The 27022-nt window shown below is 38.9% G+C and overlaps 1 protein-coding gene across 1 annotated transcript; it reads left to right on the top strand.

The window, feature by feature from the left end:
• Window positions 1-14774: 14774 nt before the first annotated feature.
• LOC138875853 (uncharacterized) lies at window positions 14775-15122 on the top strand. Its single transcript, XM_070154727.1, has one exon. The coding sequence runs from the start codon at window positions 14775-14777 to the stop codon at window positions 15120-15122; it is 348 nt and encodes a 115-aa protein (XP_070010828.1).
• The last annotated feature ends 11900 nt before the right edge of the window (window positions 15123-27022 follow it).

The raw sequence follows: 27022 nt of genomic DNA, 5'->3' as shown, positions 1-27022 counted from the left end.
GTTGTAGCTGTTGTACAAAGTATTTATAACATCTTCTTGATTGTGCCTAAGGTTAATCTTTTGTTGGTTGTGTTGTTTGAGTGAAAAACTATAAGATAGCACTTGAAAGAATATGGGATATGGTTGTCTTTTTGATTGGACTATTTTGTGGCTAAATATATGGTTTGTGATAGCTGAAAATTGTGAGAAATAATTTGATAATATTGTGGCTGTTGTTGTTAAGCTTGTCTAAATTTTAATTAAGTTGATTTAAGAAGAAAAGATGAAAAACAAGTGATTGACGATAAAAATTAATGTGCTAGACGTATGAGGCTGTTTTGGAAGGTATTTTGTGGATGTTTTAAACTAGAAATAATATGGTACATATAAGTATGATGTTCTGAAGGTTGTAAACTAATTTATGGAATAAGAGTTGGATTTAAGTTATATCTTGTTATGAGTAAAAACGAGCTTGCCGCTCAATATGATTGTTAAGATAATCGGAGAAACTCATATTGGACTATATTGTTGTTGTGATATTGTTGGTTATAGTTGTTTTTTTTGGGTTGTTGATGACCCTTAGTAGTCTTTGGGATGTATTAAAAAATAGGGGAATTGCTGCCCGATTTTCCTTAAGTCATACGACTAGCCAAATACGATGGTTCGACATTATATATTAACAACAACATCATTTCACTTGTTGCAGATACAAGAAGTTGTGTTGAGTTTGATTGAGTTATAAGGAATAGATCATACAGGTATGTTAAGGCTATCCCTTGTTTTTTTGGCATGATCCAAGTAACAATATATAAATGTAATGTTATTCCATAAGTGGTTCTACTCTTAGTAACTAAGAAGGTCTACGTTGTTTATTCCTGAAAAATGATATTCAAGCATGTCTAAGTATGTTTCTAGTTCCTTATTGAGGTATTTGATAAAGATGTTAATATTTATAATACAGTGATACATGCATCTTCATTTACCACCGAGCTACAGCCAGTCAGGCAGTCATGCATTTACCATCGCACTATGACCGGTTAGGTAGTTACATATTTACCACCGAGCTACGGCCGGTCGAGCACTCATGCATTTACCACTGCGCTACGACCGGTTGGGCAGTTACACATTTACCACCGAGCTACAGACGGTCAGTTGTCATGCATTTACCATCGCGTTACGGCCGGTCGAGCAGTTACCATTGATCAGTTGGGCAGTCATGCATCGATATGGATAATGGTTCCAAAGAGGTTATATATATACATGTAAGTATAACAAGTATGCATATACTGTAGCACTTCAAAGGTCAAGTGATTCTTATATCTCTTTCATTAATGTTGGCTTATTATTATGTTCTAGTCTGCCTTACATACTCGGTACATTATTCGTACCGACGTCCTTTTTCCTGGGTCACTATGTTTCATGCCACGCAGGTGTAGATAGGCGAGGTTAGGACCCTCCACTGTAGGCTGCCTCCAGATATAAGCTTTTGGTTGGTGAGCTCCACTTCTTCCTGGAGTATTGTCGAGTCACGTTATATATATGTTATTTTGTTTTATAAGGATGTTGGGAACTCTGTCCTGACTTATATATTATGGTCATGTTTTCCTAGAGGCTTTGTAGACAGTGTCTTGTGTATAGTTAGGTATGACATGTCAACGACCTTGTCGGCCCCTATGTTTCTATATAAACCTTTTAGAATTAGTTATGCAAGTTAAGTTCTAATATTGTTACTTATATATAGATGTGGCTTATCATGGCTCGTGACGAGTCTTATAGTAAAGAAGGATAAGGTACGTGGCGTTCGGTTGAGTAGGCACCGGGTTCCAGTCGTGGCCCTCCGATTTGGGTCGTGACAAGGACACATTGTCTTGTGCAACTTTATATGACCAGCAAGAGGCATGCTAACTGTTTTAGCACTCATCATGTTGAAGCTCTTAAGTACACGTTCAATATATTTATGTTGTGACAGCAACAACTTTCTATTTGTCCTATCTCGGACAATCTCCATTCCTAGAATTTATCGAGCTAGACCCAAGACTTTCATGTCAAATGACTTGGACAAATCTTACTTCAACTTGGCAATTAACTTCTTGTCGTGTCCTACAATCATCATGTCATCCACATATAACAACAAGATGATAAAGCTATTGTTAGAGAATTTCTTATAGTATACACATGAATCTAAAAAAAAGTCTTTGTGTATGTTTGACTTCTCATGAATGAGTCAAACTTCTTGTACCACTGCCTTGGTATTTGTTTCAGCCCATAAAGACTCTTTTCAACTTGCACACCATGTGTTTCTTCGCTTTTACTTCAAAACCTTCTGGCTTCTCCATATATATCTCTTCTTCTAAATCTCCATGCAGAAATGTAGTTTTCACGTCTAACTGCTCCACTTCAAGATCTAAGCTAGTTTCCAAGCTCAAGATTGTTCAAATATAAGTCATTTTGACAATAGGTAAGAAAATTTTATCAAAATCAATACCTTTCTTTTGTTCAAAACTGTTTACCACCAATCGAGCTTTATATCTAACCAGCTTGCCATTTCTGTCTTTCTTGAGCTTAAAGACCCACTTACACTTGAGTGGTCTTTTGCCTTTTGGAAGTTTAACCATTCTTCTGTAGAAAATTCATCTCTTCTTGCATGGATTCCATCCACTGGATTTGTTCTTGATGAGATAGCACCTCCTTGAAGTTCTTTGGCTAGACTCTACCTTCTCTCTTTCAGATCTTCTCAAAGTTTTCTGTCCTTCTTCTTCTTGTTGTCGCTATTCTTCTTCATCTTGTTGAATTGGATGCTCCCCATTCTTATCAACCTCTTCATCTACACCTTCCGTGTGCCATTCTTCACCCGTGGAAGGATTACATATAGGTATGTTAGGAGTACTGACAAAGTTAGTGATTGTACCATTATCATTTTTGGTCTTTGTTGATTGATCACTATTAATCCCGACCACATCTTCTCTGAAGATGACATCTCTACTTCTGATGATCTTCTTCCTTTCTGGATCCCACAATCGGTAGATGAACTCTTCATCTCCATAACCGATAAAGAAACAGGGAATAAGTTTATCATCCAATTTCGTTCTCTACTTCTTCGGCATATGTGCAAAAGCTTTACATCCAAACACTTTCATATAGGAGTAGGACATCTCTTTGTTGGTCGAGAATTTCTCAGGAATGCCAAACTCCAATGGAACTGAGGGACTTCTGTTAATCAGATAACAAGCTGTGTAAGCTGCTTCACCCTAAAATAACTTAGATAGGTTTGCCATTTTGATCATACTTCTCACAATGGTACGATTCATCCTTTCAGCTACACCATTGTGTTGTGGGATTCCAGGAACTGTCTTCTCATATCTGATTCTATGGCTTGAGAAGTAGTCTTCAAACTCCTTTGAAGAATACTCTCTTCCATTATCTGTCATGAGACGCTTCAATTTTTGACATGTCTCCCTTTCTACCCGAGCATGGAATTTCTGAAAAACTTGAAATACATGGTCTTTTGTTCTTATGAAATAAACCCACAATTTCCATGAAGCATCATCAATAAATGTGATAAAATATTTGTTACCTCCCATTTATTCTACATCTATTGGACCACAAATATCAAAATATACTAAATCAAGTATATTCGATTTTCTTCCACGAGTTGCTTGAAATGATACCCTATGTTGTTTTCTAAATAAACAATAATCACAAGAATTTATAGTTGTACCTTTTGCAAAGGAGATGAGTGACTTCTTCGATAGGATCTGCAGTCCCTTCTCACTTATATGGCCCAATCTCCGATGCCATAAATCTGTTTGCATATCATCTACAGCCATATGTAATCCACCTTCACATATCTTTGTGGTTGTCTTGTACAACGTGTAGGGAGCAACTCTTTTAGCAATAACCAATGATCCCTTGGTGAGTCTTCACTTCCTATTGGTGAAGTGATTCTCGTACCTGTCTCGATCTCTGAAATCAAATTCATTAGTAGATCTGGTACATGCCGCACATTTTTAGAAGTAATATGCATCCGACATTTGTATTGATACAAATGTCGCCAATACCCACAACTTTGAGCGACTGGTATTTCCCATATTGACTATTCCAAAGTCTCTTGCTTTGTACCTATAGAAAAATTATCTTACCGGTGTGGCATGGTAGGATGTTGTTGTATCCACCACCTATTCCAACTCATTGCATGCTAAATGCATGCATTCTTCTTCCTCGTGAACGAAGAGAACCACAAAATCATCGTTGTGCAGCAATTGTGTTGTCATCATTCTTCTATCCATTGCTCATGCCTCGACCTTTCTTTGGGCAATCTCTTTTGAAGTGACCGGGTTGACCACAACTGTAGTAGTTTCTACCCTTTGACTGGTTCCTAGAGTTTCCACAAGATTTGTATTTATCAAGGCTACTCAATTGTAATGACTCGACCGGTCGTTTTGAGCTCTAGTGCGTCGTTCGATGGTTTGAGTACTTAAGTAACTTTACTTCATGTATTATGACTTGTACGTATAGTCAGAATTAAATTTCGGGAAGTTCGGAGTTGACTCAGATGAGAAATTCTCAATTCAGAAGCTTTAAGTGGAGGAGTTAACTAAGGTTTGAATTTTGAGTAAACTATCTCGAAATTGATATTTGAAAGTTCCAATAGGTTTGTGGATATTCAATTGTGTATCAGGTCGCCCGGGAGCATTTCAATGCTTATTGGGGAAAGTTGGTATTTTGAAAGTTATAGAAATTCCTATGTTTTACTTGAAGTGCACTATGGTGTTATCGATGTCCGTTTGAGATTCCGAGCCTTAGAATAGGTTCGTATTGTGATTTATGTCTTGCACGTAAAGTTTGGCATCATTCCGGGATGTTTAAGTATAATTCGGACACATTTGGCAAAGTTTAAAAGTTTAAAGAAAGGTTTTGATCGTCGATTCGTAGTTTTGATGTTTTTATGCATGATTTAAGGCCTCGAGTAGGTCCGTGTTATTTTATGGAACTTATGGGTATATTCTGACGGGGTCCCGAGTGGCTCGGGTGAGTTACGGATGTGGTTCAAATCATTTTGTCTCATGATTTCTCTACTGAAGGAGTTTTGGTGCTGGTGCAGCTACTTCTGCGAAATTTTGGTCACAGAAGAGACTTTGTAGAAGCGGGATGCTCATCGCAGAAGTGGGATAAGGCTGGGTGAGGGAGGATCACAGAAGCGATGTTTTGAACGTATCTGCGATGGCACAGATACGACTACTCGAAGCGCAGAAGCGGGGTTCGAGTATCACACCTGCGATGTCGCAGGAGAGGGACCTTGTCCACAGGTGTGATGGGACGGACCTCCGGTGCTTTCCGCAGAAGAGGACTTGTTGCCAAAGAAGCAACGCAGCAGAAGCGGCCATTAGCTTTGTAGATGCGAAGATCCCTGAGTATATTTGATTTAATGTAGGACTTAGCCCATTTCTCTCCCATTTTTCATTTGGTTGGGCAAATTCTGAAGCTCTTGGAGGGAAGATTTTCATCATCTATATCAAGGTAAATAATTCCCGCGTATTTTTAGTTAACTACATGGATTCTACACGGATTTAAACATGAAAATTAGTAGAAATTGTGAGATTTTGAAAGAAACCTAGAATTTGGTATTTTTATATTTTGACCACAAAATTGGACATGGAACTGGGAATAAATTATATATTTGAGTTCGTGTTGTTATGGGTAATGTTTATCTTAGAAAATTATTATATATTTGAGTTCATGATTTTATGGTAATATTTATTTTCAAAAAATTTCGGAATTCGGGCACGTGTGCCCGAGGGTTGACTTTGTTGACTTTTCGAGCAGAGTTGGGAATTGTTATACATTAATTAATTATAATGTTGGAATATATTTTTATTGGTTTTCCTGATTGTTTGACTAGTTTCAGATTGATGGGCATCGGTTTGAGGTGATAGAGAGGCGTTGGAGCTGGTTATGGAACTTCAGAACGAGATAAGTCTCCTTTCTAACTTTGTGAGAGGGAAACCACCCCGTAGGTACTACAAATTGTTATGTTCTTCTAGTTGTGGGTGCTATATATTCACAAGGTGACGAGAGTCCGTACGTAGCTAAAATCATGTTTATGTCCGAGTAGACTTAGAACTCTATGCTGTAATTTTTTGAACTATTTGAATTCAATGTGCTAGCTTAACTAATTTAACTTAAAATTGAAATTGATTTAATAATATATTAGGCCGAGCTTTATCACATTGAATTGCTTGGCAAGATATTTGATAAATGGTATATGTTATATTCTTTTTATGCTCCCGTACCTATGTTGTAAGCACGTGGCTCGTAATTCGGTAAGTTTCTTTCTTTTTTGTGGATCGGGCCGAATGCCTCACCAATATATTGAGATTCATCTCCGGTACGCGCCTGTCGACCCTCAGCAGTGTACACACCACTCTGGATCGGGTCGTACGACCTCGACATAATCGTGCGTAATACCGTTAGGAGTCCGAATATTCATGAGATGCCCCTTTTGTTAAGACCTGGAATTTATGTGGTATTCCTTATCCATTTGAGATTACAATTTCTATTTCTGATATGTTTAGATAGCATATGACCTTCGAGAGGTTTATTATGTCGAAAGAAAAGTTGGGGAATTATGTGAGTTATAGTTTTTATCTCATGGTTATTTTTGTGTTTCATACCTTGTCACACCTCCTTTTTACTACACCCGTGAAGGGATATAAGAGAGTTTTTTCAATTAAAGTGACAATAATCGAAATGGGATTATTTATTCAAAATCAAAATCGCCACTAGGGATAATTTATGGTGTCCCAAGTCACCGGTTTAAATCCCGAATCGAAGAAAGATGACTCTTATTTATGGTCTGCGAACACAGAAATTTGGGTAAGAAATTCTGTTAACCCCGGAGAAGGTGTTAGGCATTTCCGGGTTCCGTGGTTCTAGCACAGTTGCTCAACTATTATTATTGGCCTAATTATCTGATTAATTACACATTTTAAACTTACATGCATTTTTAGCTTTCGAACCACTTTAATGTTTTTAGGAAAATTCATGATCACCGTACACTTGTTTGCTTTTGAAAACACATTGTAAACCATGCTACATGAAATGCACCCGCGGTTCATGACATATTTAATTATTAAATATTATTGAAAATTAAAGTCGGGTCACATGAAATGTACACCCGGATTTAGATATTGTGTATCACAACTACGTCATGGGAACCGTACCCGTAGTCGTGATAATTTATTGTTGATCGCGCCTAAAGAAAGCTACGAAAATACATTTTTAAATCGTACTTGTGTAGTTAAGAGCACTGTAATTCTTCTCGATATGGACCACCAAAAATCAAAAGATTACACCAATTTGTTTGTCATTTGTTGCAGATTGGTGAAAGCAAATTTTAATTTGTGAGACCCAAATATAACAATCAGTACTTATAAAAAGAATTCTCATCTCACAAAATACTAACCGAAAACAAACATTACTGAATTGGGCTGGGACAAATGGATTACTCATAAGTATTGCTAATTCGTAGGAGTCTTAGAGTATTTGGTCATGGTCTAATTTCAGGTCATGAAACAGATTCACATGAATTAAACAAGGAACCAATGGTTTCAATCATTTAAATAAACACATAATACAAAGGGTTTAAAACTTACCTAATTAAACAATGAATTAACTGAGATGAACCAAATCGAGGCCAACACGGACTAGAATGAAGCTCAAACGATTTCAACAGCGGAGTCCACTTCGCCGGAAACCTCAGCGAACCTCGAATTTTTGCTGCTCTCGTTTTCCACTCTTCCTTGTTTCTGTGCGTGTGTGTAACTCAAAGAACGAAGAGGATGCACTGGATTTTTCGTTAGAATTTCCTTTCTGCCGTTTATGTTACCTAGGGTCTTAAGTTGCTGGTTTTGTTTTGTTTATTCAAGAAGAAGCTTAAGTCTTCTGATGTCCAAGTGAAGAAGAGAGGTCTAGGATCGATCTGAAACGGCTGATTTGTGTTGTGGGTTAAGGTTGAAGATGCAGGGTAGGTGATTTTGGGTCTGTTCGTTCAACGGTTGAAGAAGAATAGAGCTCCAATTCTGATGGGGTGGGGTTGTCTCTGATGTTCAGCGGCTGTATCTAAATATTTTGTTTTTGTGTTAGCTAGGTTAGGAATTTCGTTGTTTCCATGAAGAAGAAAGTTAGGGTTGTGAGCACGTGATTTTTGCCCAAAGCAAATTATTCCCAGAAATTCAAACAAAATAATTTCTGTAATATTTTACAATTTTTGTGAATTTTGGTGTCATTTTCTGTTAATTGTTGCATTTTATCTGTGCATTTTAATTCATATGAAAAATACAAAAATATGCATTTGCATTTAGGATTTAATTTCATATTTTTAGTATTAATTAGGGGTTAATTTGTTTTAGAACAAAATATGAAGAAAATAACAAAAATAGTTCACTTTTGCATTTTTAATTGTTTAATTGTGAATTCATCCCGAAATAATTTTTAAATTAATTTTAGAAATCAATTAGTTTAATTTTGAAATATATTAGGACTTTATTTTAATTGTTGCAATTTTATAAAATTAAAAAAATATATACAATATATATATATATATATATATATATATATATATATATATATATATATGAAATACACAAAATTAGATAAAAGAAACAAATACAGAAAGGGCTGCCCACGATTTAGGCCATGCCCAAGTGATTCACCCAGGCCCAAACCCCTTGACCCGGTCCATTTCCTCAGCTAAACGAAACGACGTCGTTTCAAGGGGCGTTAGATCAGGACCGTCGAGGTCTCTTGATCGAACGGATGAGAAGTGTGGGTCGCTGAGTATATTAGTGTCCGAAAGTTAGCCCACCCATCTCAGACCCCCCCCCCGTCCATCTCTAACCTAAACCCTAAAAACCAGCCGCCCCCATATCCTTTCATCGGAGCTCACCGGCGGTGAACAACACCTACTCCAAATTACCCCAAAATAACACCACGAGACCTCTTCTCCCTCATCATGAATCCACCACCCGTTTCCTTCAAATCCCTCCCTAGCTCGTCGAATCCTCGATCAAAGATTCTCCGGCCAAAACCCAAAGTAACCCAATCACCACCAAATTAACACCATGTGATCGCCTAGGCCTCTTCTACCCAACCCCCATAGCCCTATCTCTCGAATCTACTTGGAACAACTCGAATATCAAATTGAAGGTTTCTGACCAAAAACCCTAATGCAAAGTCTCCATGATTTCGGACCCTAACAACCCTAACCAGGTATTTTCTTATGAAAACATATGGTTAGGGATATTACGGGTCAGAAATTTCGGGGATTTGGAGAAACAACCACTGGCCGGAGCTCTTTGTTGTCAGTGAGTTCTTGTTGGCATTTTCTTTTATTTCAATTCTTTTTCCTTTTTTGATTTTCTGCATGTGTGAATTCCATGGTTAATGTCTAGTTTAATTTGCGTTTTAATTTTTGTCAATATTGTTCTAATCTTGTGTCCTGATTTGTTTTGATTAAGTTTAGTTGTTTGTTTGATTTTAATATGTTCCAATTCCTGATCTTAGTTTGATTTTTAGTTAAGCCGTTGATAATTTGTTAATTAGTTTTACTAAGTTTTGTTTGAATTAATTTCTGGTGTTCCTTTAGTTTAGGTTAATTACTAGTTAGTTCAGTTTCAGTTTAATTAGTCGTCGTTTGGTAGTTAGTTTGGTCATTAATTTTGAGTTCAATCGATAGATTCAACAAGAGTTAAATTGGGGTATATTCAGAGCTTAAGAAACTGTCTTGGTTATAGCTGTAGTTTTAGTTTAAGTTCAGGGGTAGTTTAGACATTTAGGATTGGGCAGCACATGGTAGTTGCAACTAGAATCTTCTAGGACCTTCTAGAGTGGTACTTTAGTGTAGATTTCAATAATTTTAGTGGGATTACTTGGGTAACAAGTTAAAAAATAAGGGACTAATTGAATAAATAGCTAAGAGACTGACATTGAAAACTGAAAATCTGAGGGCTGCCCTCATGGGTGCTTATAAAAGGGCATGCCCTTTACTTCATGGAGGAGGTTTTTTTTTCAGCCATCGAATTCCCCCAAAAACTCTCTCTCTCTCTGAAATTTTCAGATCTGAAGTAGAAATTTAAAAAAAAAAACAAACAAAAACTCAAAAATCAAAAAATATCACTATTTCATTGGAAATTGTAGACTGATGTTGATGTTCTAGTTACTAATTCACATCTTCTAGTTCACTCTTTGATTGCTGATGTTCAGAATGGTTGCTGGGTGATCTCGAGCAGTTTTTGGGTCTAATTAGATTGTGTTTGATTGAGATTTGGTCCTGTGAAAGTATGTTGATGCCTTTCTAGCATAACTGAGTGCATTTCAAGGGTTTTGGTTTAATCTGTTTGTTTCATTTGAGTTCTGAACCTTCCTGGAATTTCTGGATTCATTTTCTGGGTTGTTTGTTGTTCTGTACTACTGAAAATTGCTTACTGCTACTGCTGCTCGTGCGTTGCTTCATCTGACTTCCAACTCTTCTTTGTTTTGTGGTCCAAATATCAGGTACATGTCCTGAATCTCAAATCATGTAGCTGTCCAGTTGGAATGAAATGAAATGGAAGTACAACTTCATTGGAAGTTTCAGTTATTGCCGTGTTTTATCATAGTTGATTGTAGTAGTTTGGACTGTAATTAAAATTGTTTTACACTGATTTAGATTGGTTTGAACTGTTAAACTCATGGACTGTTCGGGACATTTGATCGTTTGTTAGACATGTTGTAGTTTAATTTCATTTGGTGTAGTTAAGTTTTGAAAAATCAGAAGTTATTCAAAGCATAAAGCGATCTTGTGATTCACAGTCCTCACTCGTCTTAATAACTGGTAGTGTAATACTATAGTCACATTGTTTGTATTTAGTAATGGTAATTGTGAGTTAGTTTAGAGCTGGACGTGTAATTTGACTGTTGGATTAGCTTATCACTAATTAGCCTAGAATAGTTTGTTGATTAACTCTGTTAAAAGACATAAGTTTGGAAATTGATTCTGGACTTGCATCTTTAGTTGATAATTGGATATTTGAATGATTGTGGATAATTAGTTAAGGTTAATTGCAACTTGAGTTAGGAAGTATTATTAACTAGGAACTGAAGCAAAACTGGGCTGAACGTTATTAGCATAGAATTAGTATAGAATTTCAAACTCAGCATGTTCTCAAGGTCCAACTCGCTGGTTGGTTTCAATTCAGCAGGAATTGGGCCAATTACGTGAGCCCAGAATTGCTAAAGGGTCTTTATTAATATGTTTTGTTTAAGTAACTCCAATTATTTAGGGCCGCTTTTGCTTTATTCTTAGAAACAAAAATATAGAAAATCATACTTGCTTTAGGTTTGTCCGTAATCAATAAAATGAGATGAGTCTCGCAAAACAAAACACATAAATTGCGGGGCCCTCAATAATGTTATATGAAAATATTTAGAATTCAGGAGGGCAGTTCAGCGAATTTCACGGTTTTCCCCAAAATAATAATACGCTAGACTCTTTAAGCACGACTTTAATAAAATTACGTTCCTAAACTCGGGTGCGCATTGATGCCACCCAAATCCAAATCTCAACGGAGTCAAAATATGTTGAAAACCACGGGTGCATTGATTGCGACGTGGTTCGAAACGCGTTTTCACGACGTTGCAATTCTTTTAAAATAACGATAAAAGCAGTTTACGAATAAAAGGCACATAAGCTAGCATGTATTAAAATCAGATAAAATCAAATACAATAGTTGAGCGACCGTGCTAGAACCATGGAGCCCGGGAATGCCTAACACCTTCTCCTGGGTTAACAGAATTCCTTACTCAGATTTCTGGTTAGCGGACTGTTAACAGAGTCATACGTTTTCTCGGTTCGGGATACAATCGGTGACTTGGGAAACCATTAATCTCCCAAGTGGCGACTCTGAATAATAATAATAAATCCCGTTCTGATTGTCCTTTAATTGGAAAAACTCCTTTATGCCCTTACGGGGTGTAGTGAAAGAGGAGGTGTGACAGCTCTGGTGACTCTGCTGGGGACCGAACCCAGAATCTCTGGTTCAGGGTTCAGAATTCGAGCTTAGATAAATTGTTGTATTTGGTTATATCTGATTTTCCTACATGTTTTGTGCTGAATATGCTGAATGTTACCGCTTTGATATCATTTGAACTGTATATAAACTGTGCCGACACCCTTCTCTCTTCACCTCCGGGGATGTGCTTACTGGTTGAGACTCCCTATTCTGTTAGTGTCATACCCTGAAATAAAAAGAGGATCGGATAAGTTGCAAAGCCGGACGATCTCGTGGGTCCCCGGTACGCTGCCCCCTCCTCGACTCGAGTTGTACGCTTGAGTGCACTGTTTAGAACACATACCCAGGTTTTGAACCTAGAATAACTTGACTTCATGCCAGATCTCTAGTAGGAGCGCTTAATTGCATCATGCTGCATTTGACTTAGGGGACTCAACATAGGGGTTGAATCCGTCTAGGGCTAGCAACCTGAGATGAAAAGACCATCCTGATGCATCCTACTTGTTCTGTACATATATTTGTTTCAACCAGCATGTTGACCGGCTTTTGAATCTCGGGAATGTGGGAAAACTGAGAAAAGAGGAAAAGAGAAAAGGAGAGAAATAACAGTTAGGGGGTTAATTGATGACCAAATACTGTCGAAACTCTGTCGAAATATTGAGAAAATGGAAAAGGAAAATGTTTGTTTTACTAAAAAGCAATGGAAAATTAGAAAAAAGTCTTTTATTTTTGGAAAGTTGTTTGTTGAAAAATAAAAGAAAAAGAGTCTTTTTTTTAGTTTGGAAAAAATAGGTTGTTTATTGTTTGTTGAAAATGAAAAGAAAAGGAGACTCGTTATTTTGTCTTGTTTTCAAAAATAGAAAAGGAAAAATAGTTTGTCTTGCCATGGAAAATGAAAAGAAAGAGCCTTGTTTTCAAAATATAGTTAGTTTCTTGGCCCGAACTACGCAGGTTTGATTCTCACAGGGAATGAGATACGTAGGCAACCCTCATCGGGTCCAACCTCCCCTTTGCAAAAATAGCAAAAATATCAAAATTTTAATTTTCGTCATAAATAAGTTAGGTGATGCCGTTTTTTTCAAAAAATAGCCAAATGTTCCCGAAAGGGACGCCGGAAGGCTGACTTTGCAAAGACGGCCATTTTTGGTCATTTTGATTTTTGACCGGTTGACTCTCACAGCTTGAAAATCTTTGTTCTTGGGAGTGCTGAAAGGCCATGTTCGAAAACCGAGTCTTTAATTTTACATTTGAAAAAAAGAAATAGTTAATTTTGTTCTGAGTCAAATAAAAGTTTTGTTTTTGCTTAAATCACTTTAATAAATGTGCAGGATGAGCACGATGCAAAACGAACCTTTCTCAATAATGACTAAAATCCCTTTCGAGTTGCGGCTATGGTGGAACGATTTAGGCAAAGAAGGACAAGACGAAGTCAAGAAATATCTGAAAGGTCTTACGGGTTTATTGGAAATCAAGCCTCGGGGTGATATTATAAGAGCTTTGGTCACTTGTTGGGACCTGGCGCACAATGTCTTCCACTTCTCAGATTTTGAGCTCACCCCAACTCTGGAGGAAATCGCCAGGTACATCGGAAATGCTGAGGTTCCGTTAAGAGGAAAATATCTGGTTGCTCCAAGAGCCATCACGGTGCATCGGTTTTTAGACTCATTAAAGATACCCAGGACAGTCCATAATCCAGATTTGGCAAAAGGCTTCTGCACTCTGCGCTTCATATATGACAGGTACAGCCACGTGGGAGGGTTTAACAAGACGGACATCAAGCTATGCAGTAAAAATAACCGTCAAATATGGGATGAGCATAGACGAGTGGCTTTCATGATAACCTTTTTGGGCCTCATGGTGTTCCCAAGGAAAGACGAGAATATTGATATAAAAGTAGTCGGGGTCGTCAGTACCTTGCTTACTCAAGATGAAAGCACTCTTGCGCCTATGATCGTGTCTGACATTTTCCGAGCTCTCACTGCCTGCAAAGCCGGAGGCAATTTTTTTGAGGGGTGTAACTTGTTGCTACAAATGTGGATGACCGAGCATCTATGCCGCCGTTCCCAGCTCTTGAGTTATGGTTCGTCTGACAAAACATGTATAGGAGAGTTTTACACAAGGATTGACGGGGTTAGTCTGCCTGAAGGAGTAACAGCATGGATATCATACTTTCGTACTCTCACGGACAGTCAGATATAGTGGACGTTGGGATGGTTGCCTGTTGAAGAAATCATATACATGCCAACAGCTAGGTCACATTTTCTTTTGATGGGACTTAAGAGCATCCAACCTTATGCTCCATGTCGGGTTCTGAGACAACTCGGGAGATGCCAAACAGTGCCACGGGAGGAAGATCTTAGTGCTCAAGTAATTGAGATTAGCCCTGACGGATAGTTTCCCGAAGCAAAAGTTCGCGAGATTTGGAATGAATGTCAATATTTACAAGCAGATACTTGTGTGCAGGATCGGGCCAAAGGAGAAATGTCGCCAGAATACCTCGCGTGGTACAGAAGAGAACTTGAGCATCAGAGGCCAGCTAAAAGACCCCACATCCAGGATTTCACTGAATCATCACAAGAACAGCGGGGTTAGCTAGCAAAAGAAGAAGGCTATCAGGCTGAAATCGGCAAGCTGAAACAACAGATTGGAGCTCTGAAATTTGAGAACAGTGTGCAAGTTGCTGCTGATCAGGGAGAAAAGAATAGGTTGGCCCAAGAAAATGAGGCGCTTAGGGCCCAAATCCAGCAAATGAGGATAACTACCAATAACCAACAAAGGAGCCTGTCGGACGAGCGGTTGATAAAGGGGCTGAAAAAGGAAATTAGTGAGTGTCGGGATGAGTTGAAAAAATCCGAAGGCACCATAGCAGAACTCCGAGCACAGTGGGTAAAAAGAACAGAAGAACTCACCCATTACATGCAACAATTAAAGAAGGATTATGAAAAGACCATTGCTAGTCTGGAAAGAAAAATGGTCACCCTTGAGGATAAGGCAGCTAAGCAAGCTAAAGCTTTTGAGACCGAAAGTGGACACTGCTATGACTTACTGGCCCGAATGGAAGGAGAAATACAGCAGCTACAGGATCAGCATCTTTAGGATTCTCATGTGTTGGAGGCTCGCAATAATCAAGTAAGGCGATTGATTATAAAAAAGGGTTGAACAAGAGACAAGATTAAGACCATTGCCCACGCCATCCTCAGGAGATGCCGGGCATGTGAAGACATGACCCGCACTACCTTCTTTTCGGTAGTAATGATTTATGTCAAGTGAACCATGTATGAGCTGGAGCAACTTGAAAGGGATTTGGCACCTAAGCCCACGGCGAGGCCGAACGATGCCCCGCGAGCACCCACTTTTGAAGCACTAATGTATTCATATATCGAGTCTGTATTTTCCATTCTAGAGTTTGTCGTTTGTCAGTCTGTTTTCTTTTTGTGTCCAAGTATGCTAGTATGTTCGGAGTTTGTATTTGAGTTTAGTTGGAGTCCGTTATTTTCCATTTCAAAATGTTTAGTTTGTAATAGAATGTTGTGGTAATGAAAATCTGAAAATTCCCAAAAAATTGTTCCTTTATTTTGGCACTTATTTTCACGAACTACGCCTGGTCTGATTCGTGCGGGGTCACGATACGTAGGCAATCTCCATAGGATTCAACCATAACCAAATGAAGAGCGAAAGAAAGAAGAAAAACAAGAGAGGATGGAAAAAGAATAAGAAAAGAGAAGAGCAGAAAAACAAGAAAGGAATAAAATAAAGGAGAAAAAAGAGAGAAAAGAAAACAAAAAGAAAAGAGAAAGCTTACAGTTGGAACTACGGAAATGCCGGGATGATGCATGCGGTCAAGCAAATGCATAATAGAAATGGTTAACTGTATAGATGCATTTATGCCCAATGTGCAGTTATCCAATCTGTTAAAGCCTAATCGCTAATGGAATTGTTGTCTAAATGTGTGAGTCCAGGAAGGTGGTTAGTTATTTGGCATTCTGGCAACCCATCCATACAACACCCGGTCTAAAGATAAAGTGAACATGACTGGCCCAGAATCTGATACGAGTATCGCTGACCCATCGAAAGAAGTAGAAGAAATGGACATTCATGTAATGAGGGAGGAAATGTATAAGCTGAAGCAACAGATGGCTAAAATGTACCAAGCCTGGGCGAAGCGGTATCCACCGCCAGTTTATCCCGCTAACCCCGCTTATATCCCACCACTGGCTCAGCCTCAGGAGCCACCCACTGTGAATTCATCTCCAGCATTTCCCCTCTACCAACAATGCCAAGGCACCACTTCTCATACATCACAGGCTCCTCCATCCAAACAAGTCTCATACCCTCCTCCACCAATCACTCCCGTTTTTGTGGCACCTCCACCCGCTACCCTACACCGATCCCCCAGTGAACCTCTGTTCTAGACGCATGACAACTAGTATTATCCCCCTGATCCTACCTTCAAAGTTCTAGAACCCTACTCTTATACCCCTCATCTGGATCTCACGGCAGGCATCGAGAAGCCGCCCAAAAACCCTGAGCAGGAGGAGATGATCAGAAAGGTCAAATGCCTGGAGCAATCATTCTGAGACATGAGGGGGTTAGGGGGCCAAGTAAGTGTAGCCTATAAAGATTTATGTCTGTTCCCAGATGTTCAGTTACCGGCTGGGTTCAAGTTGCCTAAGTTTGATTTGTATGACGGGCATGGCGACCCAGTAGCACATTTAAGGTTATTCTGTAGTAAGATGAGAGGAGCAGGAGGGAGAGATGAATTGCTGATGGCATATTTCAGCCAAAGTTTGAGCGGATCGGCGTTGGAATGGTACACTAGACAAGAACATAGCAGGTGGTACACCTGGGACGACTTGGCCCAAGCCTTCGCCTATTAGTTTCAATACAATCTTGAAATCATCCCAGATCGACTGTCATTAACAAAAATCGAGAAGAAGCCCGGTGAGAGCTTTCGATAATATGAGTTCTGTTGGAGAGAGCAAGCGGCGAGGGTTGACCCCCCGATGAAAGAAAGTGAAATGGTTGATTATTTCTTGCAGGCGTTGGAGCCCACCTATTTTGGTCATTTGGTGTTAGCAGTGGGAAAGTCATTTAATGAAGTCGTGAAAATGGGAGGCATGGTTGAGGAGGGACTCAAATCCAATAAGATCATGAGTTTTTCAGCAATCAAAGCAACCACCCAAGCCATTCAAAACGGCATTGGGGGTGTGCTTGGGAAGAAGAAGAAAGAAGAGGTTGCAGCTGTCGAATCTAGAGCATGGTCCAGGTCTAGAAGCCCTTCACCCTATTACAACCAACCCAGACCCCACCACCCAAATTATCCGTATACCCCATATGTCCCTCCTCAACACTATTATCCACCACCAGAGCCACTCTTTTCCGTCCACCATGCCCAGACTTATACCCAGCCTCCGGCTCACGCGCAATGGCGTGCACCGGCTACCCAAAACACTTACCCAGCTCCACAAAACACATATCCACACCTGAGGGCTTATAGGCCAGGATCAGGCTTTCGCCCAAACCAAACTTTCAGGAACGAGAGAATGCAGAAACAGAAAACATTCACTCCGCTGGGAGAATCCTATACCACTCTTTTCTACAAACTGAGGCAGTTAGGCCTGTTGAACCCGGTTGAGGCCAAAATGCCAAATCCCCTTCCTAAAAATCTTGACCATTCAGTGAGCTTTGATTATTGTTCAGGGGCCCCTGGACATGATACCGAGAAATGTTGGAAATTGAAAACTGATGTGCAAGAGCTTATTGACACAAACAGGATCGAGGTTCAAGCCCTGGAGGCACCCAATATTAATCAGAACCCGTTGACAGCGCATCATGAGGCCAACATGATTGAACTGATACATAAGGGAGCAGAGCTTAAGAAGCCCTCACAGACAGTCATGATGATCCGTTCTAGTGAAGCCAAAGTGAATGAAAAGTCAGCTAGTGTGAAACCAGCAGTTCAGCTGAAAGGAATAGACAACAAGCCAGTTGTGGTGATGGGGAAAGGATCGTCCGTTGTTGTGAAGAAACCAGAGCCGATCAAGGTAGTGGTTCGGGGAGTATCAAGCACACCGGCGGCAGTCATGAAGGGGGCTCACATAGAACCAGTTGTTATAAAGCCAGTAACCCAGTTACCAGTAATTGACAGTAAAACTATTTCGTGGAATTATGAATAGGTAGTTGTGACCTACAAGGGGAAGGAAATCAAAGAGGAAGTCTGTGAAACACAAGGTTTAACTCGCTTGGGACGTTGTTTTTCCCCCGAAGAGTTGAGAAAGGCCAGGGCCCCCAAGGAAAATCTGGTGCCAGTTAAGAAAGCTATTACGGAGGAAGAGGCAGAAGAGTTCTTGAAAAAGATGAAAGTGCAAGATTATTCTATTGTTGAGCAGCTAAGGAAAACGCCAGCCCAAATCTCGTTGCTTTCATTGCTTATCCACTCGGATGAACATCGCCGGGCTCTGATGAAGATATTGAACGAAGCTCATGTCCCTGATAAAATTTCAGTGAATCATTTGGAGAAAATCGCAAACAAAATCTTTGAGGTAAACAAAGTGACATTTTCTGATGATGAATTGCCCATGGAGGGTACAGAACATAATAGAGCTCTTTATTTGACCGTGAAGTGTGAAGATTCGGTAGTCACTCGAGTACTGATTGATAATGGGTCCAGTGCCAATATCTGTCCTTTGTCTATATTGAACAAGTTGAAGGTTGATGATGACAGAATTCATAAGAATAGCATTTGCGTTCGGGGGTTTGATGGTGGTGGTACAGACACAGTGGGTGACATCATACTTGAATTGACAATCGGTTCGGTCGAGTTCACCATAGAGTTTTAGGTGTTAGACGTGGCAGTGTCTTATAATCTTCTATTGGGGCGACCATGGATCCACGCTGCCAAAGTGGTGCCTTCTACACTACATCAGATGGTCAAATTCGAGTGGGATAGACAAGAAATCGTAGTACATGGGGAAGACAACATGAGCATTGTAAGTGATGCCATAGTATCCTTCATAGGGACTGATGATGATAAGGGGCCGTGGGTTTACCAGGTTTTCGATACAGTCTCGGTAGAAAAGGTTCCTGAAGGGAAAAGCATCCTAGTCCCCAAAATAACAGCTGCAACTGTCATGGTAGCCTCTGAAATGTTGAAAAACGGGTTTGTACCAGGCAAAGGGTTGGGTGCTAATTTGCAAGGTATTGTTCAGCCAGTTTATTTGCCCAAGAATCTGGATACCTTTGGGCTAGGGTTCAAGCCTACGGCGGCAGATGTAAGACGAGCCCGTAAGATGAAGAAAAGAGGTTGGGTTCTTCTCAAACCAATTCCACGTCTGTCCAGGTCCTTCGTCAAGCCAAGTATCGGAAAGCAATTATTGGCAAAGGTATCTAGTCCACTGATTGGGGCGGATGTGAACTTGGAGAAAGGGATTGAGAGGGTATTTGCTGAGATGAACATGGTTGAGGCCGGGGAAGGGTCGAGCAAAGCAGATATACAGTACATTGGGCCACATGCTAATGTCAACAACTGGGAAGCCACTCCTCTTCCATCTCAGAGGGACTCGCGGTAATGGGTTTTGTTTTCCTTTTGTTCACCTGGATTATTCCAGGGTTTGTAATTCAGTTACTATGTTCCGTCCGTTTGGATGAGTTAAAACCCTATTATATTTACATTCAATGAAATGCAATTCCTTTTCTTTCTTAATTCCTAATTTTGTTTCCATTTTTTTTCTTTTCTTTACAGTTCTTTTTATGCTGATATCAATGACATGGCATGCATGAGGAATCTCCGACCCAGTTTTAAAAGCCAATCTAACTCAGAAATAATAGTGCAAGAAATCGAGTGTGACGATGAGGTGGAATATGAGGATGACGAGGCCTATAAGGAAGTTAGTAAAGAATTAAGTCACTTTGAAGAAAAACCCAAACCTAACTTAAATGACACCGAAGCAGTTAATCTAGGGGACCAAGACAATGTTCGTGAAACTAAAATAAGTATTCATCTGGAGCCATAGCTCAAGGATGGGATAGTCAAAGCATTGTTTGAGTACAAGGATATTTTTGCATGGTCGTATGATGATATGCCGGGGCTAAGTACTGATTTGGTGGTTCATAAATTGCCCACTGACCCGACATTCCCTCCTGTCAAGCAGAAGCTAAGAAAGTTCAAAACGGACATAAGTGTAAAGATCAAAGAGGAAATCACCAAGCAGTTCGATGTGAAGGTCGTTCGGGTTACACGGTATCCCACCTGGTTAGCTAATGTTGTGCATGTGCCGAAGAAAGACGGCAAGACCAGGGTGTGTGTCGATTATCGGGATCTTAACAAGGTAAGTCCAAAAGACGATTTTCCACTGCCGAACATCCACATATTGATTGATAATTGTGCCAAACATGAAATTGGTTCTTTTGTGGATTGTTACGCGGGTTATCATCAGATTTTAATGGACGAGGAAGATGCAGAAAAGACAACATTCATCACGCCATGGGGAACATACTGTTATCGGGTCATGCCGTTTGGTTTGAAAAATGTTGGGGCAACTTATATGAGGGCAATGACAACAATATTCCATGATATGATACACAGGGAAATCGAGGTGTATGTGGACGATGTGATTGTAAAGTCTAGACAGCAATCTGACCATGTCAGGGATCTGAGAAAGTTCTTCCAAAGGCTTCGTAGGTACAATCTCAAGCTTAATCCTGCAAAATGCGCGTTCGGGGTGCCGTCTAGAAAGTTGTTGGGGTTCGTAGTCTGCCGCCGGGGTATTGAACTGGATCCATTAAAAATCAAGGCCATCCATGAATTGCCACCTCCAAGGAACAAGACCGAGGTGATGAGTTTGCTGGGGAGATTGAATTATATCAGCAGGTTCATCGCCCAACTCACGATAACTTGTGAGCCTATTGTCGCACCACCTTTTTATCGCGCCGCGAGGCACATGGGGAGTTTTCTCCAATTAAAGGACAGTCGAAACGGGATTTATTTAATTATTTAAGAGTCGCCACCTGGGAATTTTAAGGCATCCCAAGTCACCAATTTTAATCCCTGAATCAAGGAGAATATGACTCTGTTTATTATTCTGCGAACCAGAAATCCTGAGTAAGGAATTCTGTTAATCCGGAAGAAGGTGTTAGGCATTTCCGAATTCCGTGGTTCTAGCACGGTCGCTTAACTGTTTTTATTATTGGCTTAATTATCTTGATTTTTATTAAATACTTTTTGTTACGTGATTTTTCTACCGCTTTTACTTATTGTGATTAAGGACCCTTCTTTGAATCGAATTACGCGTACGTATATTCGTGTTATAAATTAAAAAGATGCGGAATTGTGTCACGCGTACGTGTACACAATAACTTTTGATAATATATTTATTAAGCAATCATTTTTCGAGATTGTGTTGAATCAAGAATATTTGTTTTTCTTAAATATTGAACCGCACATCGCGGGTTTTTATGAAATTAATTTAACGTCCTCGGAGAAATCCTTTAAAATATTCGCTCGAAATTGCGCGTACACATAATCCGAATTTGCTTTTAAATATAATCAGGGTACGCGAACGTATTCCTAATTGCGCAAAATACTGTAATGGTATTATGGAATTTCCACAAAATGTTTATTATATCACGAGAAATCTCCATTTAAGATACCCTTTAATTCTTGAAAAAGAATCCACAATTTATTAAATGTTGCCCGTCGATTAGAATTTCCGCGCATAATTTATGTTTATCCAAGACTATTCAAATTCAAAATAAAGAATAAGAACATGATTAATACTATTCTTCACAAATACAACATATATATACATATACCAAAGAATGAGGGACATATGAAACTCACAAAATGATTTATAAAGGGAAGAATATTTTTTCAAGAACTTTTATTATTTCTATTTAGTGCAAGTCCTATTTCTAATTGTCGTTGATAAAAAGTGTTGCAATTTGTATATCTCATCTTATTCTCATATACTTGCTTTTAATCTAATAGGCCTAATTATTTATTTAGGATGGTAAATAGGCATCAAATTGATAATAAAGGGAATTATTGTACAAATTGATTAACAACATTGCCTTACATGCCACATATTTGTATGTCTTGAAACATTCGTAGCACTTTAACATCATAATGAGCCATAACAACTCAACTTACCATCCACTGATGGTTCTATAGATACCTGCTATCTTATACATGAAAATAATACCAACACCATTTTACCTTATTTAACAATAGATATTACTACTGTAGTTTTCTTGATACTTCTACATTACTTTCTTACTTAGCTAACAACAAAATTAAATAATGACCAACATTCATGCCATATTCCCTACTTTGACAATTCAAATATAACTATACTAATGAGACTTCGAAATGGATAATATTATTACAAACTTTTACGCGAATTTCAAAATAAGATGATTAACTAATAGCCATAGTGTTGAATTCACTACTAGTTAACCAACATGAAATAAAACAGAAATTTAAACTAAAGGACTTAGATGAGTAAAAAGCAAAATTATAACTCCAAACTTCATTTATTTGCCGTGTTGAAGCTTTTCACAACCTGAGTTTAAAAGGTATGTACCTGGAAATGGAGGTAGAAGAAGTAAATTTCAGCAGTAGCAGCAGTAACAAAATCAGCAGAATATACCAATAACACAGCAAGTCTGAACAAGACCCGTTAACCCAGATGAACAGTGACAGAAGCTTGAGGAAAATTTCAGATTTGAGCCGAACAATATTCACAAGCAAACAACGGACAGATTCTAGAAAGATAACATTTCAGATTTCAGTTTCTTTCCTCTACCCGTTTCAGATTCCTATTTCATATTTCTTTCTTTCTAAATCAGATTGTTTCTCCTCTTAAAATCTGATAAGTTCTCCTAAATTCTTAAAATCTGCTTTCAAATCTGATTTTTTTTCCTCTTAAAGTCTGTTTTTAAACTCTCTCTAAGCTCTCAAAGTCTGTGTGTAAAACTCTCCTAAATCAGTCCCAATCCCCTCTATCTTATACAGGTCTGTCCCCCCTTTTTAAGTGCTGCCCGGACCCCCTTTATCTTTTAAAAACAGAAAATTTCCATTAAAAATCTGTTTTTCCACTTTAAATCCCATTAGGCTAACTTTTCCCTGATTTTCAGCAGCCCATTACCCTTTGTTTCCCATTATCACACTAAATAATAGCCATTAACTTTCCACTTTCAGCCCACTACTATTATCACATTACCCTACTGTTTCTATCCCAGAAATACCCTTGAAAATCCTACTGTAATTACAGTTTTTACTGCCCCAGACCAAAGACTGCCTAAATCTTAACAGGTTTATCTGAATTAAACTGTTTAGCAGCTAAAAACCAATTCCTAAATCAAAACAAACATTTTGTCTTTTTAATGATAGCTAATTGATCCCACACCCAATGTCTAATAGCTAATGGACAAAACTAAATTCAGATTGAACACTGAACTTGTATACAAACGTATTAACAATACACAGAACTTAACAGAACAAAAATCTGAATTGAAATTGAATTTAGCATAAGTGCAGGGGCATGGTCAGTATATTGACACTGCCTGAAACTTAATACTAAGAAATCAACAGCATTCTTATTGAATTTCAAACAAAGCTGATTTAATTAACGAGTATTAGTCAAACTGATTATTTACAACAATTGTCGACAAACAACTGATAAACAGATTATTTCAAACAGCATTTTCAGAAACAGAATTCTATAATATAACTAATCGACGGACTTAATCGAGTCGATTAGACACATTGTAATTAATCACAACCAACAGAAACGATTCACATTCGAATCAAGTAGATAGGTAGGAGGCAGAATCACGGAATTATACAAATAAAAAAAATTAAACAGACAACTAAAATAGGCAACAACATATGTAGGAAACAAAAGAAAAATAGGAAAATACCTCTGAATCTTCAATTTCATACGGACTCGAACTTGACTTTGAATTCGGACCTTTTTTTGAAATCAAACAGACCTTAGTCGAAGTATTTTCAACTGAAAATACTTCGACTAAGGTCGATTAGACCCCAATCTTCTATTTAACTCAGGCAAATTCCATGTTTTGAAATTTCTAGGGTTTTCTGATTCTTGGATCCTAAATTCGAACACTTCTAGGCAGATTCGAAGGGAACCAAAGATGACACAAGGGTGAGGGAGGCCTAGGGGTCGTTTGGTGTTAGTTTGGAAAGAATCTGAGTGAGTTCAGATTTGATTCGAACCTTCAAAAGAAGATTCGAAGAGTTCTGAGGCGATTCGAACCAAACCAACACCAGATCCACAACGAGGGTAGTTAGGGGAAGCCATGGTGTTAATTTGGGGCTGGTTGGTTTAGATCTAAGTTTGGCTCGAATCTTCAAATGAAGATTCGAGAACCTTCAGGAAGATTCGAGCCAAACGGCTAACATATTCGGATAGAGGAGGTTCAGGGGGTTCTAGGGTGTTATTTTGGTGACCGGCTGCGTTGATGCCGCAGGGTTTCAGGCGATGGGATCCAAGGGCGGCTAGGGTTAGGAGTGGGGGTTTGGGGGATGATGATGAACAGTGTAGGAGGGAGGGGTGCTTAGTTTGGGGCCGGGGTAGGGCTTGGGACTTATATAGGGGTGGGGTGGATTGATATTGTCCGTCCGATCAAGTAAGATGAAGGGCCAGGATCAATCCACTTATCAAAACGACATCGTTTGATTTAAGTTGGGGAAAGGGTCAACCCGGGGTTGAAATGGATCGGGTTTGAGTGAGTTTTTTAAGACCGTGGGATCAAAATGGATGAACGGTTCAGATCTAGTTGCCCTAAACGTCGTCGTTTTATTTATGCAAGGGCTGAACTGGACCGTTTGATTGCAATGAATCAACGGCTCAGATTTGAGGTACCTCATGCGACGTCGTTTAGGCTTGTTCGAATTGGACCGGACAGGGGGATGTTGGATTGGGCTGTGGGATTCATTTCGTTTGGGCCTGGATTTTAATCCAGGTCCGATTTTCATATTCTAACTTATATTTTTATTTTATTATTAATTAATAAAATCCTAATCAAAAATTATAAAAACAAAATTATCATTACAATAATACTAATTATCTTTTAATAACTATTAACACGTAGATAAAACATTGACACATTTAAAAATAGAACGAATGCATATTTTTTGTGATTTTATTTAAATTATCTTTCAAATGCATAATTAAATCCTATATGCATGCAACATGTATTTTATTTTAATTTTCATTTCATTATGACGAAGTAAGCATTTATGAACATAACACAAATATTTAACACCACGCAAATTCAAAAATTACACAGTAAAAGAAATTTATTTTATTTTTTGATTTATTTTGGAGTAGTTTTTCGTAAGGCAAAAATCACGTGCTCACACCTATCTTTAAGCTGTTAAAGAAAGACGCTACAGTCAAGTGGAAAAACGAATGTCAGGAGGTGTTTGATAAGATAAAGGGGTATTTATGAAATCCACCCGTGTTGGTTCCGCCAGAACCAGGGCGACCTTTGATTCTATATTTAACGATACTGGACAATTCGTTCGGTTGTGTATTGGGTCAACATGATATCACCGGAAGGAAGGAGAATGCCATCTATTACCTTAGCAAGAAGTTCACACCCTACAAGGTTAAGTATACTCATCTTGAAAGGACATGTTGTGCCCTAACTTGGGTGGCACAGAAGCTGAAACACTATTTGTCATCTTATACTACTTACCTCATATCTCGTTTGGATCCATTAAAGTATATCTTTCAGAAGCCTATGCCCACAGGGAGGCTTGCAAAGTAGCAGATCCTGCTCACAGAGTTTGACATTTTCTACATGACTCGGACTGCGATGAAAGCACAAGCCTTGGCGGACCATCTGGCCGAGAATCCGGTTGATAAAAATTATGAACCTTTGAAGACTTATTTCCCTGATGAAGAGGTGATGCATGTTGAAAAGTTGGAACAAGTTGAGAAACCAGGATGGATAATTTACTTTGATGGGGTCTCAAACATGAAAGGCGTGGGAATAGGAGTGGTGCTTATTTCTGAAACAGGGCAACATTACCCTGTTACAGCTCAGCTTCGTTTTTATTGTACGAACAACATGGCAGAATATGAGGCATGTATCTTGGGGTTGAGATTAGCTGTAGATATGGGTGTCCAGGAAGTCTTGGTCATGGGTGACTCGGACCTACTGGTACACCAAATTCAAGGAAAATGGGAAACACGGGACTTAAAGCTTATACCGTACCGACAATGTTTGCATGAGCTTTGTCAGCGGTTTCAGTCGATAGAGTTCAAGCACATTCCAGGGATTCATAATGAAGTGGCCGATGCGTTGGCTACTCTGGCGTCGATGTTACACCATCAGGATAAGGCTTACGTGGACCCTTTGCTGATTCAGGTCCGCGATCAACACGCTTATTGTAATGTGGTGGAAGAGGAACTTGACAGTGAGCCGTGGTTTCATGACATCAAGGAATATATCAGGATGGGTGTGTATCCGATACAGGCCACAGGTGATCAGAAACGAACAATTCGACGGTTGGCAAACGGGTTTTTCCTTAGTGGAGGAGTGTTGTACGAAAGAACTCCAGACCTCGGGTTGTACCGAAATGGGGATAAAATTAGCAATTATCTTTTTGTATTTTTTCAAAGATTATACTAAAAATAAGAAACCTAGTAAAATAGTATGACTACAAAACATTAACGAAACTTTTTGTTTTGTAATTTTTATTTTTTGTGATAAAATAAAGTAGAAGAGTCAAAGCTAGTTGAAATAATTATATTAGACCTAAACTAAGTATTTAAATGCTAAAATATGTAAAATCTTGGGGAGGGTCAAAAATTACATGTCTATAGTTGCTCCTCTTTGACTGAAAATAAGAAGTATTTTAGACGAAGAACGACGAGACAAGTTTTTTGACCCGACCCTTATTTAAAGAGACCAAAAACTAAAAGAAATGAGAATGTGACCGAGCCCTGGTATCTGAGATGCCTACA

Source organism: Nicotiana sylvestris, chromosome 8, assembly GCF_000393655.2.
Source record: "Nicotiana sylvestris chromosome 8, ASM39365v2, whole genome shotgun sequence".
Lineage (NCBI taxonomy): Eukaryota > Viridiplantae > Streptophyta > Magnoliopsida > Solanales > Solanaceae > Nicotiana > Nicotiana sylvestris.
The sequence above is the reverse complement of the archived record's forward strand: the minus strand, read 5'-3'. Positions and strand labels throughout refer to the sequence as shown.

What these genes read in the sequence shown, in the direction of transcription:
- LOC138875853 (XM_070154727.1), top strand. Translation starts at nt 14,775, where the DNA reads ATGAGGATAACTACCAATAACCAACAAAGGAGCCTGTCGGACGAGCGG.